The 19,588-nt window shown below is 47.1% G+C and overlaps 1 protein-coding gene across 1 annotated transcript in view; it reads left to right on the forward strand.

Moving 5' to 3' along the window:
• LOC147692216 (WD repeat-containing protein 62-like) overlaps positions 1-19,588 on the forward strand; it is an 846,473-nt gene that overhangs the window by 418,228 nt on the left and 408,657 nt on the right. Inside the window, exon 22 of the mRNA XM_086938490.1 lies at positions 17,108-17,359. Coding sequence (XP_086794616.1) covers positions 17,108-17,359 — 252 coding nt within the window. The remainder of the gene's footprint in view (positions 1-17,107; positions 17,360-19,588) is intronic.

Here is a 19,588-nt window from a genome sequence, read left to right on the forward strand (position 1 = left end):
GACTCCACCGTCCCGGGAGGCCCGCTGGCTGGACTCTTGGGGGCGGAACATGTTCGCCACAACCAGGGCCCTTAACACCTTAAGTGTATTGGCGAGGGCCACCTCTTGTTTGTGGGACTCGGCTGAGTCTCTCGGATCCGCTGCTTCCCAGGAGACTGTTCAGGTGGATTTACGGCATCATGCTTTGGATGGCCAGGAGCTACCGGCGTTTATTCTCCTCTCCGCTCTGGACATCTCGGAGGTGTTGGGCCGGGCCATGGCTTCCTCAGTCGCCCTCCGTCGCCATGCTTGGCTTCGGGACAGCGTGTTCCCTGAGAATATTCGGGAGCGGCCCATTGATCTTCCGTTTGATGGCAGCTTGTTGTTCCATGACCGGCTGATTCTGCCATCCAGAGGTTCCTGGCGGGGCACCGTCCTCCTCCACCACCTACTCCGCTTCCTCCACCCTATTCTCCTCCTTCCCCTCCTCAGTGACTGCTGGGTTGAGCTGGGTTTAGGCCTTTTGGATGCCCTTGCAATAGATGGTGTTTCCTGGCCATTGAGTCTTCCTTGATGGGATTTTGGCATTGTTGGCTGCTGGACGGCCTGTGTGTGTGTGTTTTTGCTGGAGTAGTTACACAGACTTGGCCCTGAGATTAGGCCTTCTGTTTTTTTCTTTGGTCTGATGTCAAGCCTTCCGCTGGGTTGTTTTTTTTCCCTTGCCGCTATGCTTCTCCTCTGCTGGGGAAGTAATTCCAAAGAGGGTTCCCATGTTAGGGACTTACTGTACCCTATGTGGGGTACTGGTAGCTGTTATATAGCTCTGCTCTGCTGGGGAGTGCTGGTTGCATTCGGGTGCCTGTTCTCCATGGCGTCTCTGAATGTTGCTATTGCTTCTTGAGGTTATGTGTGCGGCCCTTGTAGTGATGGGCCCAGCCATTTGTTCTCCTTCCTGCTCTTGTGCTGATGGCTGGGATGCTTCGGTGTCCTTTATGCTTCTGGCGGCTTGTGGTTATGGCTGCCATTCGGGCTGTCTTGTTGCCTTCCCTCTGGCTGGGCTCGCCTCTTCCTGGGCTTCTTCTTGTTCCTGTGCCTGTCCTGGCGTTGGGTGGTGGCTTGGTTGTCCTGGGGGTGGAGTTGGGTGCTTTGGCCTCTCCGGCTTTGCCCTTGGTTCCTCTGTTATGAGTGTATGGGCCTCCACTCTTCCTTCTTCCTCCTACAACCCTTTTGGAGCTGCTGGCGTTTGACTGGTGGGGGTCCTCTTGCCTGGTAGGGGCCCTCTTGCCTGGTAGGGGCGAGGTTGCCTCCCTGGTCTACAGGGCTGGTCCCCTGTAGGCCTTCTGTCCTATCTAGACTGGTGGGGTCCTTCGCCGACCCTCCTTCCCCGTGGGTATTGCTAGGTTATCTATTCTACGTGAAGGAATCTGTGGCTAGTAGTCTCTATCAGATGTACGAGTTACTTACCATCGGTAACAATGTATCTGGTAGAGACGATTCTAGGCGCAGATTCCTTTACGCCCGCCCTTCCTCCCTGTTCTGCGAGGACCCCAGGGCTGATCCTTGGTACTCGCCTCCCGGTGGGGGGCCATGCCCTCTGGGGGTACCTTCTTTGACTCTTGACGGTGGCTCCGTCTGGTGGCTGTTTTTTCCTACTCTTTGGTTCTGGGAAGGTGGGGTTCTGGTGCTCCTATGCCTGCTGCTCTGGCTGCTCCAGGTTGGGGAGCTTTGCCTCCAGTCTCTGCCCTCCCTCCCTTCCCCTTACTGCTAGGGGTCCTGGCCCCTCTGCCACCTCTGAGTTGGGGTCTTTTTCTTGGGAGGTGGTTGCCCTCTATGCTGGGTGGTTTGGAGGTTGGTTGTTCCTGCCTGTTGGGACTGTCTTCCCTTCCTTGTTTCGGGGTGTGGGTTGTAGGCCTGCTACATGTCCTGATTTTTTACGCAGGTTCCCTGTCTCGGGGGGGGGGCTGTCTATGTATTGGCAGGGTGGCTGCTCAGGGCTCTGCTCTGTTCTTCTTTCTCTCCCTATCCTAGGACAGTGCTGTGTTGCACTGTTCCCTATGGGGTCTCTCTTCCTTTTTGTATACTCTTTCGTACACTGTTCCCATAATCCCACGGTTTTTAGGTCTCGCCTGAGCCAAAGCACTTGCGCATTGCTCCGGCAAGATTATAGTAAGGGGAAAAGAACAGTCTACCAAAACAGCGGATTAGACACAGTTCATGTGATCTATGCGCTTGCACAAACCAGCCACGTCACACACCACCATTTGTCTGTGCCTCGCATCAGACTTCAAAGGCTGCCGCTCCCCCCAATCAGACTTCAAAGGCTGCAGCTCCCCGCCCCCACATCAGACTTCAAATGAATGCGCTCCCGCTCCCCCGCCACAGCAATGCCGAGATTTTGTCTCCGCCTGCTCTCCCGTGTGCTTGCATCTTCCTTCCTTGACCCTGGGTGTTTTCCGTGTTCTCCCATTCAGTGCCTTCTTGACCGCGAAATTGATTGCTGTCCAAGCCCCAGCCCTTGCTGCCTCTATCATTATACACTCTCCCTGTGTTTTCCTGTTTCCCCTTGCTTTTTCCCGGCTCCATCATTCTGTGCTTTGATAAACTGAATGCGCTTTGTAGCACTCAATCCTGCGTGTTCTTAGCTTCAGTCTCTGTGCTGCTGCACCACATCACGCAGGGGAACCACCACATCACTCAGGGGCACCACCACATCACTCAGGGGCACCACCACATCACTCAGGGGCACCACCACATCACTCAGGGGCACCACCACATCACTCAGGGACAACACCACATCACTCAGGGGCACCACCACATCACTCAGGGACACCACCACATCACTCGGGCACACCACCACATCACTCGGGCACACCACCACATCACTCGGGCACACCACCACATCACTCGGGCACACCACCATATCACTCGGGCACACCACCATATCACTCGGGCACACCACCATATCACTCGGGCACACCACCACATCATTCGGGCACACCACCACATCACTCGGGCACACCACCACATCACTCGGGCACACCACCACATCACTCGGGCACACCACCACATCACTCGGGCACACCACCACATCACTCGGGCACACCATAACATCACTGGGGGATACCACCACATCACTCTGGGACACCACCACATCACTCTGGGACACCACCACATTACTCTGGGACACCACCACATCACTCTGGGACACCACCACATCACTCTGGGACACCACCACATCACTCTAGGGCACCACAACATCACTCGGGGACACCACCACATCACTCGGGGACACCACCACATCACTCGGGGACACCACCACATCACTCGGGGACACCACCACATCACTCGGGGACACCACCACATCACTCGGGGACACCACCACATCACTCGGGGACACCACCACATCACTCAGGAGCATCACTCAGTGACACCACCACGTCACTCGGGGACGCCACCACGTCACTCGGGGACGCCACCACGTCACTCGGGGACGCCACCACGTCACTCGGGGACGCCACCACGTCACTCGGGGACGCCACCACGTCACTCGGGGACGCCACCAGGTCACTCGGGGACGCCACCAGGTCACTCGGGGATGCCACCAGGTCACTCTGGGACACCACCACGTCACTCAGCCCAACCACATCATCACTCAGCACTACAACAGCACTGTCCTTGCTTGCTACCAATAAGCATTGCCATAGCCAATAGGACTCGCATTAGGAAAGTGTATTGGCTTTGTGAATAACAATGCTATTATTTTATATATTTTCAAAGCCAACACATATTAAAAAATGTGTCATTTACAATACCAATAGCTCACACTTTTCTAATGCAAGATTTATTGCATTGCAAATGGTTGTTGATGTGGTGGCTCCACGTTGTGGTGCGTAAAAGTTCTCTGAAGAAAACTGACGTAGGCGCACCGATGTGGGGCTTATGTGACCTCGCTGAGATCACGTACGTGGACGACGCCTGGGCGGCGGCGCGTGATGTCGCCCCTCCCCCGGCATGCAGGGATGCTGTGGCAAAAAGTTTCCGGATCCTTTCTCACGCCTGGGGATGATTCTACGTGTAGGAATCTGCGGCTAAAATCATCTCTACCAGATACATTGTTACTGAAGGTAAGTAACTCGTACTTCACCTTCCTCCAGCGGTGGCCACAGTGATAACGGATGCCTCTACCCTTGGGTGGGGTGCTCATCTGGGGGATCTGGAGATCAAGGGTCTTTGGTCTCCAGAGGAAAGGTTGTTTCACATCAACCTTCTGGAACTGCGGTGATATGTTTGGCGCTCAAGACCTTTCTCCCTTCTTTTCACAGTCAGTCGGTTCAAGTCCTGATGGACAACACTGCAGCGATGTGGTATATCAACAAGCAGGAAGGAGTAGGGTCATACCGACTCTGCAGAAAGGCGTTGCGACTCTGGTCCTGGGCTCAGGATCATCCATTTTGCTTGATGGCAAACCATCTGGCCAGGGTGCTTAAGGTGCGTGCGGACAGTCTCAGTCGACAGTTCTCTGCCGACCACGAGTGGAGGCTTCATCTAGAGGTAGTTTGTCTCGTCTTCCAGACGTAGGGAACTCCTCGGTGGACCTGTTTTCCTCTCTCGAGAACGCACACTGCCCATCATTCTGCAGTCTCCAGTTTCCGAGGCAGGGAGCTTTGGGGGACGAGTTTCAGTTGAATTAGAGCTGGCAACTCCTTTACGCATTTCCTCCCATACCCTTGATTCCTCGGGTTCTGAGGAATATTCGCCAGGACTGGGCCCAAGTTATATTGATTGCCCCGGATTGGCCAAGAAGGGTGTTGTACACTGACCTTCTTCACCTCTCGTCGCACCCTCTGCCCCGTCTCCCTCTCAGGGCAGACCTCCTCTCGCAGATGGAGGGGCAGTTTCTACACCCCCACCTCCTGAGCCTGAACCTTCATGCTGGAGATTGAACGGGGCAACTTGAATTCTTTTTCTCTCCCGCTTGACGTGGTGGAAGTTATACTGTCGTCCAGGCGACACTCCACCATGTCGGTCTATTCATACAGGTGGTCTAAATGTGTTAAGTGGTGCTGAGAGAAATCTATTGATCCCTTAAAAGCTCATCTTTCTGATGTTTTTGGTTTTTTTTATTTGGCCAAGCAGGGTTTTGCTGTGGCCACTGTTAAGGGATATTTGTCGGCATTGTCGGCATTTTTGTGTTTAACTGATCAGCCTTCTTTATTTAAGTCTCCTATAGTCTTAAGCTTCATTAAGGGGCTGACAAACATGTTTCCTCCCACTCCTTTTATTATGCCCCAGTGGGATTTGAATCTGGTGTTAACTTTTTTAATGGGTTCTACGTTCAAACCTATGCATAGTTTTCAGTTGAGGCTGTTGACATTTAAAACGGTCTTCCTTGTAGCTATCACTTTGGCCAGGAGGGTGAGTGAGCTCCAGGCTTTGAGTTCAAAGCCTCCTTTTCTGACCATACATGCTGAAAGGATGGTACTCAGGACCAGGGCTGCTTTTCTGCCTAAGGTGATGACTCCGGTCAACCAAGGTCAGTCTATTACCCTCCCTACTTAATATCCTCCCCCATCCAAAGAGCAAGAGAGGCTTCATCGTTTGGATCGAAAGAGGGCGATTACCTTCTATTTGGACAGAACAAAGGACTTCCGTCGAGATGACCAGTTCTTTGTTAGATATGCTGGTCGTATGAAGGGCAAGGCAGTGCAAAAGCGCACTTTATCCAGGTGGATAATGTTGTGCATCAAGATATGCTACTCCCTGGCTGGTGAGGAGCCTCCTGTAGGCATTAGCCCTCATTCCACCAGGGCTAAATCGTCTACTTCTGCATTGTCTACAGGTGTTCCTGTTTTGGACATATGTAAAGCCGCAACTTGGGTCTTCCTTCACACTTTCGCGAAGCATTACTGCTTAGATTCCAAAGTGAGGAGAGATGGCCATTTTGCACGCGCTGTTTTGCAGGACTTTTCGGGAATAGAAAGGTGGATACCCTCCTCTGGGTGAGGTACTGCTGTGGGATTCTATTCATAAGGGGAGGAATCCACAGGCAGATGTATCCATCAGAAGAACAAGTTATTTATCTTCGGTAACGCTTTTTATGGTGGATACAATATCTGCCTGTGGATTCCTCACAGACCCACCCACCTCACCGTTGTCCACCCTTTTATACCATAAAAGCTGAGGTTTAGTTATTTGATGTATTTTTGTGTACTCAAAACTTTGTTACCTCTATTCATTTATTGTTGTCTTGTTTGAAGTGCAAGCTTTGTTCTTTCATTATACACTGAGTGTATTTGTGTGAATTCTGTATACTATGTATGCATTTTCTCTATGGTCGGTTCGCCCCTTTTGCCTCGGTGGCACGGAAAAAATGGGTGGAACTGACGTCATCACCCCAACGTGGTCTTTTTATGGCACCGGTGACGTCATGCGGAGATGCGTGCGGATCCGTGACGCTGTGACGACCTCGTCGGTGCAGAGAGCTACGAAAAATTTCCACGGAATGCTGGCGCAGGGGATATTCACAAGGTGAGGAATCCACAAGCAGATATTGTATCCACCAGAAAAAGCGTTCCCGAAGGTAAATAACTTGTTCTTCACTGCATTGTGGACAGACTGCATCCACTCTTTGGCCAGACCTAGTTGTTAAGTTCATTAATGAAAATTCATCCACTTGTATGTCTTGAAAAATGTATTTAAGTAAGCAGTATGTAGGAAGGTGGATATCTGACTATGGTTGCCCCCAACTTTTTGCCTGATGTTTTGCTGTTTTTTTTTTAACTTAGTTGACCTGGGACCCTGCTATTCAGGACCCCAGGCCCACTGCTCTCTCTGTAAAATGGATTCCATGTACCTTAGGTCCATTTACCAATTGGTACTGGGCCACCTTATCAGTCCCTGTACAGCATACCTTAGGTTTCCAGGGCATAGGTGTACCCAGGGCCTACCAGGGGCTGCAGCATGTATTATGCCACCCCTGGCTGGCCACCAAAATCTGGCACAACTGGCTGCACGACAGCTGGGGCAAGGTGGTGTAATCACCCTTTGCTTTAGATATAGTATTCCTATATCTAACCCTAAAATGGACACATATATTCCTATCAGTCACTCCTAGGGCAGGCCTTATCAATCCTGAAGGCAGAGTGCTTGGAATTATGTGAGATGCTGCTCTGGCATGAGCTGAGCCCATTTGCAGCTTGCGGAACCAAGTCCTAATAGCTGTTCCATGATAACGCTATACCATATACTCTTAAGTGCATTATGTACCTCGCTGTCAAATGCTAACTTTGGCATAGCATTATCAAAACATGTCGAGTAAGGTGTCATACGAATTGGAATACTAACCCCTCGCCAATTCTGGCGACGGGGTTAGCATTCCACCCTTCTAGAGGGACACGACATGTATGTAACTGTGAACCCCGGTTAAATTTAACTCGAGCCTCAGCATCACAAAATGGATGCTGCCACCACAGACACAAGTCTGACCTCCTGCTGCTGGGAGTCCTTCCAGCGAGGAGGGCTCGGACAAAGGGTTTCTTGTCAGGGGCGGTGCCAGCACCATCCCAGGCAGGATTTTGTGTATCCCAGGTAGGCAGGGCTGAGAGGAAGGTGACTGCAAGTGGCACCCCGGTGCTCACTGTGCATATGCCGGCTCAAACCAGTTCCAGGGGCGCCCCTGAGCTGGGGAGAGACCGGACAAAGGAGAGGGGTGTAACCACCCCCCTCCTGGTCCCACCCATGGGCAGGACCTAGTCGCGTGCCAGCCTCTTTTCTTAGGATAAAGGTAGGAGCGGGCCCTCTTCCCAAATTAGATAATCTTGAATCTTGAACTACTTTCCAAGAAAGAAACTCTTGACATTCTCTGAAGACTCTCCCTTGTGGCTAAGGAGTAGCCACCCTGCACCCGCAGGCACCACCTAAGCGTTTGCGGTTTGCTGCACGTCCATCCTCCGGATCAAGACTGACCAGCTCGACGAGACCCAAATTCCCTGCCATCTCTGACCTCTACCTGCATCATCAGCCCAGCTGAGATTCGTGGGTGCGACGAGACCTGTGGGATCGGCTATCTTCAAGACCTGCACGACGCTTAACCAGCACGACCGCCGAGGGATCCTCGAGTGAGTGCACTGGGGTTTGAGAAGCCCCAACCCAGAACATCTCTAGCACCGAAGTCCAGCCCCCCAGCATCCACGAGATCTGCGTGGGGCCCTTCTGCTTCTTTGCTGCTTGCCACGTCCGGTCACTTGCCCATTGGCTAGTGGCCCTCCTGACGACGTACCACGACATTTTCACCGCTGGTCTAGGTCCTCTAGACTGACCCTTGCTCCTTGTTCAACAAGAAGTGCCCTGGACCCTCCTGGTCCACTCCAGACGCCATTTTGACTCCACCGCGTGGGCTTGCCTTTGCCAAGGCTTGTTGCTCCAATCCTGGATCCAGCATCGCCGACAGCAGACACCATCGTGGGACAGCTTGCACCTCCAGCCTGGTCCCGACAACGCCTCCTGGCCCGTGTGACTGCAGAGTCCAGCGTCACCCACTCACCTGATCGCGGTGACTTCATCCGGTGCCATCCTGGTGCCCACACAATCACTGGCTAGTGATTGAGAACTGAGTCCCCTCTGCTTTCAGGTCGTCTCCATCACCGATCCAGCCTTGGATCACACCGAACATCTTCACTGATCGCCTGCCAGCAACTTCTTCTTTCAGGCTCCATAGACTACAACGAGGATTCCCGACGTCATTTGAACCCTATGCAGCCGCAGCCCCTGGGCTAGGTAACCCGAGCATTTCGGTGCTCCAGCGTAGGTTCACTATCCTAGTGTCCAGATCCTTTTTCGTTTTTAGTCTACCTAGTCGGATTCGTCCGGAAACAGTAACTTTAGAATTACTAGCATCCATAGACTTTGTCCCGCATCCCGCGTAAGAGTTCATACTCTGCACCCGAGTTCCCTAGGCCTCCTGCTCCTAACCTTTGGGTCCAGTAAGGTAGTCCTAGCGGTCCTGAAGCCTCTGGATCGTGTTATTTACCTGCCAGTATTTCGCATTCCACTTTTAGAGTATATGGTTTTTCGTGCCCCTCGGGCATTTGTGTTATTTGTGCAACTTGTAGCATTTTCTTAAGAGTTTTGTATTGTGCTTAGCTCCCTGATTCATAAAGAGTTCAGGGTAGACTTGTTATTAATAAATATACTTTATTTTGATAACTTGTGTGGTGTACTTTCACTTGGTGTTCAAGGGGTATATGTGATTGTAAAACAGCTGGCTTAACACGCCCGCTAGAGTTTAGCCTAAAGACTGCTCTTGTCCATGCTACTAGGATAGCTGGTCTATAAGGTTGACTTACAACCAATCATCAATAAGGGTTGTTTGGAATGATATATAGTGTTCACTATTCTAGTGATCACTTTGTATCAGGCCAACTTCTCACACAGTACACACCAACAGCACTTCAAGAACCGACTGACTATCGTTCAGTTCAGATCCACTAGAACTTTCAACTCATGGAACTCTACATCATAAGGTGACATGTATAACATTTCTTACCTCACAACCCTACATCATAAGGTGTCCTGTATGACATCCCACACCTAGCAACAATTACTCTATCGGGAAACACATTTTTTCTTGCCCTCCATGGAAGTGTTTGTCTTTCTTGTTCCCTGAGTCTTGTGATGCTTCACTCTTGACTATGCCTCTGCCCCTGTTGTCCATGTTGTTTTAACTTCAGCTCATCTGTTGCCTCCCCTCCCCAGTCTTCTGCCTTTAAAAAAAAAAACATGTAAACTATTTTGTACCGGTCATACTCCCTGTTGCTGAACTACCCTTCCCCGCTAATGGGCATTGACATCTGGTCTTTTCCTTTGGCTAATTTTGTCTTGGATCTTTTTGGTTTTCTTCTTTTAAAGGATCATATTCATGTGCTTTGCCCCAGTAGTTTCTTGATTGTCTATGGCATCATTAAGAGCCCTGACATTTTGGTGCTCTTTTTTTCTCCATTCCCACAGCATATTTTTAGATCTCTTTGTTTTTGTAGCTCTAATGTTCCCTTTCCGTTGTTACACACGTACGCTACAGTATAGCAGAAAAAGCTGCATTCTCTGGGACGTTTCCACCAGCTGCAGATTCTTCACCTTTTATCCCTCAGGCTCCAAAATAGATCAGAGGAATTATTCAGCAGTGCCTCTGCGTGCAGATGGGTGGCTCTGCGGGGCTCCAAGGTGACTCTACGCCATTCCAGAAGTGAAAGAGCAGAGCTGCACATAAGCGCCACTCCCGAATACAAACAACGCGTTTTCCTCTCTACGGCATTCTATGGGGCTCCATAACTTCGCTCCCAACGGAAACCTTGGGGCAGATTCCTAGGCACCATAACAACGCCGGTCAAACTTCCGTTCAGGCTCCATGCTCGTCCTTTCTGTGCCAGGACCTATGCGGATTCCACAGAAGCCAGCCTCAATCACATTTCAAATGCTGTTCTCTGAACAGCGTCGGCTAGCTTCAGGCCTAAGTTGTGTTATGTAATTACGAAAGCGTAGCCAGTCACCATTCAGCCAGACTGCTCTCTGATCAACACCAGTACTACCAGAGGCTATAACCCTTATTTGGATCTGACTCTGCAGCAGTTCAGGGTATGCAAGATGTTTTCCACTCCAAACCTACTCAATGAGTGGCAAGCATTAGCTGCAGACTGGGCCAGAAATTATTTCCAAACATTTATGAGTACAGTGATATTAAGAACTGATCACAAATGGTCACTCAAGGTGTTTGGGCCTTCAGGTAAGATTCATTGTTCTGGACTTTTGACAATACTGGCTGTAAGTTTAAAAAAGTATGACTGTAGTGTGGAATATGTTCCAGGATCGAAAAACAGAGTGACTCTTTGTCTTGACTACCAGACCAGGCAGTAGAGGGGTGTGAGTTGGAAACCGAAGAAGTGGTAGCATGTGTCAAAGATGCTATAGAAGGCAAGGAGCGCAGATTGGATGTTAGCGATGGAGGAAGACAATACTTTGAAGGTCTTCACACTGCACCCTTGGTTTATATTTTGCCATGTTGATGTTGTTTGGACCTCGGATGTGTATGGTGGAGTCATGTTTATTTGTTTGTGATTTATGTACTTTTTTGGTAGTTTTGCGCCAACAGTTCTGTTGGGTGTTCTGTGTGCGTTTGTGTCAACTGTACTATGGTTCGTTTTTTATGTGTGTTATTCTTTGGGAAGTATGTAGTAAGGTTACATTAAATGTGTAGATTCTAATTGGTGTTTATTAGGAACGTTTACCATGTCATGCCTATTTTGAGTGAGGTTTCTGGGGTTATGAAATTTTGAGTGTTCTGGGGCAGTTACTCTGTGGGGCCCGGCCAATTTGGTCTCAAGGTTTTCTGCAACATTAAATGTAACGTACAATCAAGATTTGTGTGTATTCAAACCCTCATTACAACAGTTGTCCTGTTCTGAACATGGTTGTGGATAAAAGCGAGAACAGTGGCTTTAGTGGAGGAAGTGGGAGCATAGTATGTGTATGAGAAGGCATCATGCTGTACTGGTTGAGAGTTGATATGGTTTACTGCAACAATGTTCTCGGTTTATTGGACGACCTCAAGCTGACAGCAATCCTTCAATTCTAGGGGTTGTTTGGTCTTAGCCTAAGCAATGAGCTCTAATCTCATGGCTCTTTTCCGCTGAGAAAGTTACCAAGTTAAAATGTGGAATGTCTAAATAACAAGTTAACTAATGACCACAGTTCCTTAACTAATTTGTTAATGTGATGCCACATTACTGTGTGCCTTTCAAGCTGCTATCTTATACATAGAAATACTGGCCAATACGTTTCGCTGCCGAACCATGTTAGCTTTGCCAATTTTTATCTTTCTCTAACTTGTGATTTTTAGGTCTTGCCTACTGACAGCTTTGAGGTAATTGGTGTTGAATACCTTTTAGGGCAATACCAACTGTTTCAGTGGGCTTTTAGTCAGGCCCTTGCTTACAATTGGGTAGAGTTCTTGTTAAAACCACAGTTGATGGCAGAGACTCAGCGAACGGCACCCTGTCAGGACTGGACGCGAGCAACTGTTCAAACCAAGTTGCGGCACATATTTCCCTCTGTGGTACTGCAAACAATAAAAAAGAACAGAGAATACGTTCTAGAGAATACTGCCTCCTCTGATATATGAGCCTCATATGACAACTCCTTAATTCCCCTTGGGAGCAAATAATTAAATCCTCCTTAAGTGCTTAAAGATCCCAGCCATACACGTATGTGCCCTCTTAAGAACTGTAATCAGCCGCCAAAACTAAGTGCCTTATTAAAGCCACAGCAGATCCATTCTACTCTACGACCTTATACACAAGATTAAGAGAACCTCATGGTTTATGACTATTTGCATACATTTGTTTAGTCCAAGTTGGCCCTGAAGAAGGTGAATCCAAATTAAATATCACCGAAACGTACGTAGGCTGTACGTATACAAAGACCCTCGAATATGATAAATTGAAAGATCATAAGAACTAAACTGGAAAAGAAATCCAAACAGAGATTACAACGATAATATATGTACTGTTTCACGATTTAAGACAGATTGAAACCACACTACGAGTAGTCTTGTATTGGACATTGAAAATATATTACCACAAAGTTTGCAATTTTTTATGTATTTTGTCATTGTTGTTTGCATGTGAGAAAGTGTGAGTATGTATGCTGGGATGAATGTTTATACCTGTACATAAAAGGAAAAATGAGGGGTTCTATCTAGAACATCAACTTTAGTAAATATGATGTACCTCAAAAAACGCACGTTAATTGTTATTTAGTTGTATTTATTATGTCTATTATGTGAAAGAAAACTGCAGAAAACTCCAAAAAGTATATATTTTTGTATAATGAAGAATAAATGAAAAAAATTATAAATATGTGAGAAGTCTAAGGTGTCATGAGATGCATCCTATGTACAAATAACTGACTTAACTGCCAAAATTGTTGAATGATATCTAGGTCACAATAAGAGGTTTTTCCCTGTGTTCATGTGCTACTTGCTACTCCCACCTCTTGACCGCAAACAAAATACGGAGTACCCTTGTTCTTATTGCAGAATGGAGAACAATGTCATACATTCGCCCCAGTACAGAGATCTGGGCCTAAATCCATCGTTTTTTGCACTCCACACCACCCCAGTTCAGACATGGCCATATGCAAATCAGCCTTGACCCTGTGCCTCATGGGAACAGTCCAGCCCGAACTGCCAAGCCATGTCTTTCCTAGACCGGAATCAAGCATCCTAGGACTGGTTTCTGGCTATCAGCCGTCTTCAGCCAGAATAGCTTGACTCCAGTGGTGTGGAGAGCATGGGACTCACGTCTGAGCATACCCATCCCACTCGGGGTGACAAATGCAAAAACCAAGCTATCCTGGCTGAAGATGGCTGATAGCCAGAAACCGGTCCTAGGATGCTTGATTCCGGTCCAGGAAAGACATGGGTTGGCAGTTCGGGCTGAACTGTTCCCATGAGGCACAGGCTCAAGACTGATTTGCATATGGCCATGTCTGAACCGGGGTCGCTTGGTGAGCAAAATAACGATGGAATAAACCCAGATCTGTGACTGGGGGTGAATGTTTTGCCATTGTGCAACATTCCGTCCATCATCTTGTGTGTTTTGCTGGAGTTCTTGTTAGTCTCATTTGCTTTCTTCGTATTTGATGTATTTTTGTCCCTCCCCTGGAGCATAGCTACTTTACCATGTTTTCACTAGATGACTTACATCATTTCACTGCTCAAATTCAGGGAGCTTCACTTTTCTTATTCTTTAAGCACTCTCTTGGAAATGGCCTTTTCTGCAGAGTCAACCCTGAACGTTGCAATCCTCCTTCCCTTTCTGCTGGATTCGTTTTTGTTGACTTTAGGCACATTGCCACTGCTAAACAATGCTAAAGTGCTCGTGCTCTCGCCCTAAAAACGTGATAACATTGGCTTATCTTCAATTGACCTATGTAATTTACTTCTAAGTCCCTAGTAAGGTGCACTGCCCGTGCCCGTAAATTAAATGTTATTAATGGGCCTGGTGCACTGATTGTGCCACCCACATACATAGTCCTTTAATCATATCTCAAGCCTGCCATTGCAGAGCCTGCATGTGTAGTTTTAAAGTGACATGTCAATCTGGCAGGTTGACATTCTCTTGCCAGGCCAAAACCTTCCTTTTCAATAGACATAAGTTACCCCTAGGGTAGGCCCTGAACAGTCCAGGGGGCACAGTACAGTGTATTTAAAAATTAGGACATGTATTTTTAGGTTTTACCTATCCTGGTTGTGAAAAACTCAAATTAGTTTTTCACTATTGCAAGGTCTGTCTCTCTCATAGGCTAACATTGAGGTTGCCTTATTATGTTTTATGAGAGTCATTTTCAAATGGGACGAGATGACACCTTCAAGCTTAGTGTCTTTGGAAACTCAATTTAAGATTGTAACTTACGGTGAATTTGGATTTTAAACTGGAGTTCTGAAAATGTTACTTTTAGAAAGTTGTCATTTTCTTGCTTTAGCCATTTGGTGCCTGTCTGATCACGTCTGGGGTGGGTGCCAGTTGGACTTTGTGTATTCCGCCTAGACAGCCACACACAATGGGAGCTTAGGTGTGACTTGATGGGACATACTGGCAGGATGAGAGGGAGGAACTGGACCCAGCCTCTCTCTCCTACCTGAACAGGCTGTGTTCTGTCTCCACACAAAGGGCTGCAGACCCCCATACAGTGAGTCTGGAGCCAAGGCTGGACATCTGTGCACTGCAAAGGCTTGTCTTTGAAGTCTCACCCACTTGAAAGGCACCACTGGGTATACAAACTTGACCTCAGACACCACCACTTCAGTACACTTCTGGACCTTTGGATACTCTGCTAGGAAGTCTGCTCTGCCAAGTGGTGCCACCATTGCCCTGGACCCTTGGAAGTGGTCTAAGGTGTGTGCTCCAGCAAGAAGATTCATCCTCTGTTGAAGTGACGCATTGTCACAGCTGCTGTTTAAATCAGAGGTAGCACATTGCCGCTGCTGCATGGATCGTCACCAATAGAATCATTGCTGTTGTGTGGATCGGCACCAACGCATCGCCTCTCTTTCGTGAATCGAACCTGATGCATTGCCTTTGGAACTACCAATGCTTACACTCTTCCCAGAGCAAGGTTGGTTCTCTCATCCCCATCAGCAGCGCTGAACCTACGCAACACAGCTTCCTGCTCATCGTAGACAGTGCATCGCTCTTCTGCGCGCATCAGGACCAGCGCATCGCTGCTGCTGCGTGGATCAGCGCCGCCACCTGTCCTCGACTGCACCACGCATCCCTGACATACCCAGGATTAAAGTGCTTTTGCTCAGTGGGACCCACTGGTTCACTGTATCTGGCCCATGCCTCAACTTTTGCCTTTGTCTCAAATAGCGATTTTTGCTTGTATGCATTATTTTCACCTAAACATTTTGAAATTCAATATCTCGAGTTCTATTTATTGGATTTTTGTCATTTTAGTCTTGTTTTATTTATTAAAATATAGTTTATTTTTCTAAAGTACTATGGGATCCTTGTCTTGTGTTTTCACTGTTTTTACTGTTTGAAGTGTTGCAGTAATGCTTTACTTTTTGCCTTCCAGTTCAGGCTTACTACTCCGTGCCAGACTACCAGAGAGTGAGCATAGGGTAACTTTGGGATTGTTGGTGCCTTACGCTGACTAGGATCATGGTTACTGCTTGACTAGAGCGCTCACCCCAGTCAGTTAGGAACCCAATTTCGAACACACTCTGTTAGATTACATATGTTGTCTTCCTCTTTCACTTGTGTGCTGCTTTGCCCATACCCACCTGAAGCTCCTCTGTAGGTCCACTGGTCACTTTCCATTGCCCCCACTCCCTTGCATTGACTTCTCCCCTAACTGCGCCCATATTTAATGGCAAATGCTATTTTTTTATTTTTAAGTTTTTTATTTTTTTAGAGGTCACGACAGCTGCAAATTGCAGCCTAGCCATTTAGTTTACAAAAAAAGTGCTTTGTGGAAGTAAAAGTTTTTCTTATTTTATAATTCACCGATTGGCGTGGTATCCACCATCTTGGAATTGAAATTTTAAAAATTAATAAAATGGGATCCACGTCATTACATATGTGTAGTGGCACACATACGTGCTAACGCATGTGACCACATAAATCATCAAGCATACCCTCTGGAATGGAATGACATGCCGCCAGCAGCGTTATGACAAATACGGGTGCATGCGTTTACATTTTTCTTTTCTTTTTGGCAAGTGCTGAACAGCATCTACAATAGCTTGTCTTTTGCTGATGCTACACAGTATTGGTAGAAAGCATTGCAGCAAAACTAATAGGTCAAAAAGGTGAGACCTGTAGGCTTTGACAGTGCTGGTTTCTTTTTCTATCATCACTTGCAAAGCGGCAAATGTTCATTCCTGTTCACTCATGCAGATTCCCCCTCTCAAGTCCCCACCCACCTGCTCTCCATGTTGCTTCTCCCTCAGATCATTAGTTTCATACCTACCCCTCCTAGCTTTCTTCTGAATCTTTATTTTTTAAAACTTTTAAATACCCATCATTCCTCTGTTGCTGCCTCACAATCGCCATTACATCCACTGCTTGGCTGTGGTGACTTGCTAACTGAAACCTCCCGTTTGCTTCCTATCCACCCCTTCCTTTAAAAAACATTTATTTTTCTGTTAGGAGGGTCTGACATACGCTTTTTGCTACTGATTTGCTCCTTTCACTTGAAGCATTTTTGCTCAGTTACATTTTTTATTTACCCCTCAAGGTTGGCGTCCACCATTTTGAAATGGGCAATGTAAAAAAAGTTTAAAAAAATAGCTGCAAATATGTGCAAATATTTTTGTGCTGGGGCAGAGTTTTTTGTTTTGTCTTTGCAAATGTTCTGTATTGGCAAACAAGCATTCATGTTATTTTTGCTGATGCAAAACTGCAACACGCCAAAATGTAGGGTATCACCATTGAAAGGCAGGATCTGTTGACTTCGTCGCTACTTGTGTTAATTTGCATTTTTTAAACTGTTGCCTATGTAGTTTGCATTTTTCAAACTGTTGCCTAAAGAGATAATTTCCTCTGACGCTAAGTATTTTGTCCTCACCTAGGGAAGAGAAAACAACAATATGCCCTTTGATCTGCCATTTGTGTCAAGAAAGAAGTACATACCCTGTGGAAGATGGGCAGAGCGAGCCACCAGAGATCTCATCAAAAGCATTTTAGACACAAAAGAGGACAGTTATTGCCTAACTCCAACCACCATTAAGGCATCTATGTTTAATGAAAATGAGGATGAATTCTTGGCAGACGAGCGACCAGTCGAGAAAATGCAACCTAAGAATCTAGAGCATCATTTGAAGGTTAGACTTTGATGTCATTTACATTTAATTTAGTCTCTCTCAGTCCTCAGCGAAGTCTCTTTGTAGATGAAGGCAAATCAAATGAAAGTGAACAGTGCCACCTCGCAGCAAAATGTTAAGTCTATCGGGCATTAGAGTGTAATTCATGGGGGAAAAGTCCGAAAGCTGCTTGAATCAATGTCTGTATTTTATACAGCACTGGAATACTCATTGTTCTAATCAATAGGCATGCTCACTTTTATGGCTAAAACACGCTGGGTTGGAAGAGTGGGCCAGGTGCTTTGCAATGGCTGGATGAAGGAAGTGTCTATTGGGTCCACTGGCAGTGTTCAGAAGGCCCTCTTGTTGTGACACAGCAGCTGTACACGTTTTCCTACTCCACCCATAGCAGGACTCCGGTTACGTTTGAATGCCTGAAACGTCATATGGCTGTGATAGAGCAGGGTTTCTTTAATCTCAATCTCTTTGTGAAATCATCAAACTGAATCCTCCACTGGTAGTATGGACCTTTGATTGTTGACATGAAGTGTAATAAGAGCTAACATCAGAAATACATTGCAAGTACAGTGAAACCAATATGGCTCCTCAAAAAATACAGAGAGGAGGATGCCCAAACCGCAAGGGTTTTAACAAATTTAGTTCAGCTTATGTATCAAATCAATTAGCAAAACTGATAGAAAAAATGGTAAAAGCATACATATTTAAATGTTCCTGTAGTCTAAATGTATTTATAATCACAAAGAAAACGCAAAACAGTATAACATGTTCCAAAAAGGGACTCCCATATTCTAAATAAAGTATCAAAAAGATTAAGGGAAATTCTATGAGGAGGGTGCCAGCATCAGATGAACCACATTTAAGGTTCATTGGAAATCGTCTGAATATACACGCATGAAGTTTAACCCTATGTTCCAGGGAAATCCGAGTCGAGGAAAGGTCTTCTCTCAGCAAAAGACAGGCTAGGATCTGGTCTGCTATTTTAAAGAGCACACAAAGTATGAAAGAAGTTTTCTGAAGGATTCTCCTCATCTTCCGCTGAGCAAACCAATGAAAAGACATTGTTCTTGGGGAGCAGGTGGACTCCCTTGTTTCCCAGCTTCCATTAAAGAAGCAATCATCTGGACGACCTTGGATGTAGCATCAGTCAGGTCCGCCTGGTACAAGACGATTTCTCCCACCAACTTAGTCTCCATATCCGATGTCAAAAGTTAATTAAAAGATCAGTGGTCTGCCAGTCTAATACAATGGACATGTTCTAAACTAACTATGACATAGATAAGATACCTGCATGAAAGTTCAAAACAAGACACTTGCAAAATATTTTATAAAACGTGCACTGAGGCCTGTTATAGATTAGCCCAACACTAGATTTAACCAGGTTCTAAATTAATACAGTTAGGATCAGTGATTTCAGTGTGATTACATTTATAATAATTCAGATAAATCTACAAGTGGCTCTCATTAAAAGGAATACACAGCCACTTACAGCTAATGATTAATAAAATGCATACATCTGATAGAGACATCTAGCTACAGATTCCTTAACTTTTGAATTCTCCCCATGCGCCAGTCTGGATCCGGAAATTTATAAGCAGGACCTCTGCGCGCCGGGGGACGGAGTCCTACGGCTCCGCGGTGACGTAGTCTCTGGATATGATGTCAGTGGAGGCTTAAAAGTCCCCATAAGTCTGGTGTGCGGACGTCAGTTTCTTCTTTACCGCGCTGTATTGCGGATCAGGAGAAGCAGTTTCTCAGGTCGTTTTTTCTCGATCTACTTCAACACCAGTTGTCAGTGGAACAGTGTGCCTTTGTCAAATGTCTACAGGTTTCAAACCTTGTAGGTCTTGTAGCTGACATATGTCGGTGACGGACCCGCATACAATTTGTATTTGGTGCTTAGGTGAGCAACACAACGCCGAAGACTGCATTTCCTGCCAGAAGCTAAAACCGAAGTTTGGATTAGCCCAGGGCTAATCCATGCCAGGCCAAGATAGAAGTATTGAGGTGGCCAGTAGTTTCTTAGGGTCCAGTTAAAGCCTTCAGAGGACACCGCCCAAGCCCTCAAACCTACAGCAGCCCCATGCAGGTTTTACCCCAGGAAGGGCAATGGGAAAGACTCCCTGGGTCCCGGGACATGCATCCAGTTGGGGGGGTCTGCCTCAATGCCCTCTCTGAGTCCCAGTGGGAGTCCTGCAGTAGGGTACCCCACCGTGCAGTGCACCTCGCCAG

Source organism: Lissotriton vulgaris, chromosome 9 (assembly GCF_964263255.1).
Source record: "Lissotriton vulgaris chromosome 9, aLisVul1.2, whole genome shotgun sequence".
Classification (NCBI taxonomy): Eukaryota; Metazoa; Chordata; class Amphibia; order Caudata; family Salamandridae; genus Lissotriton; species Lissotriton vulgaris.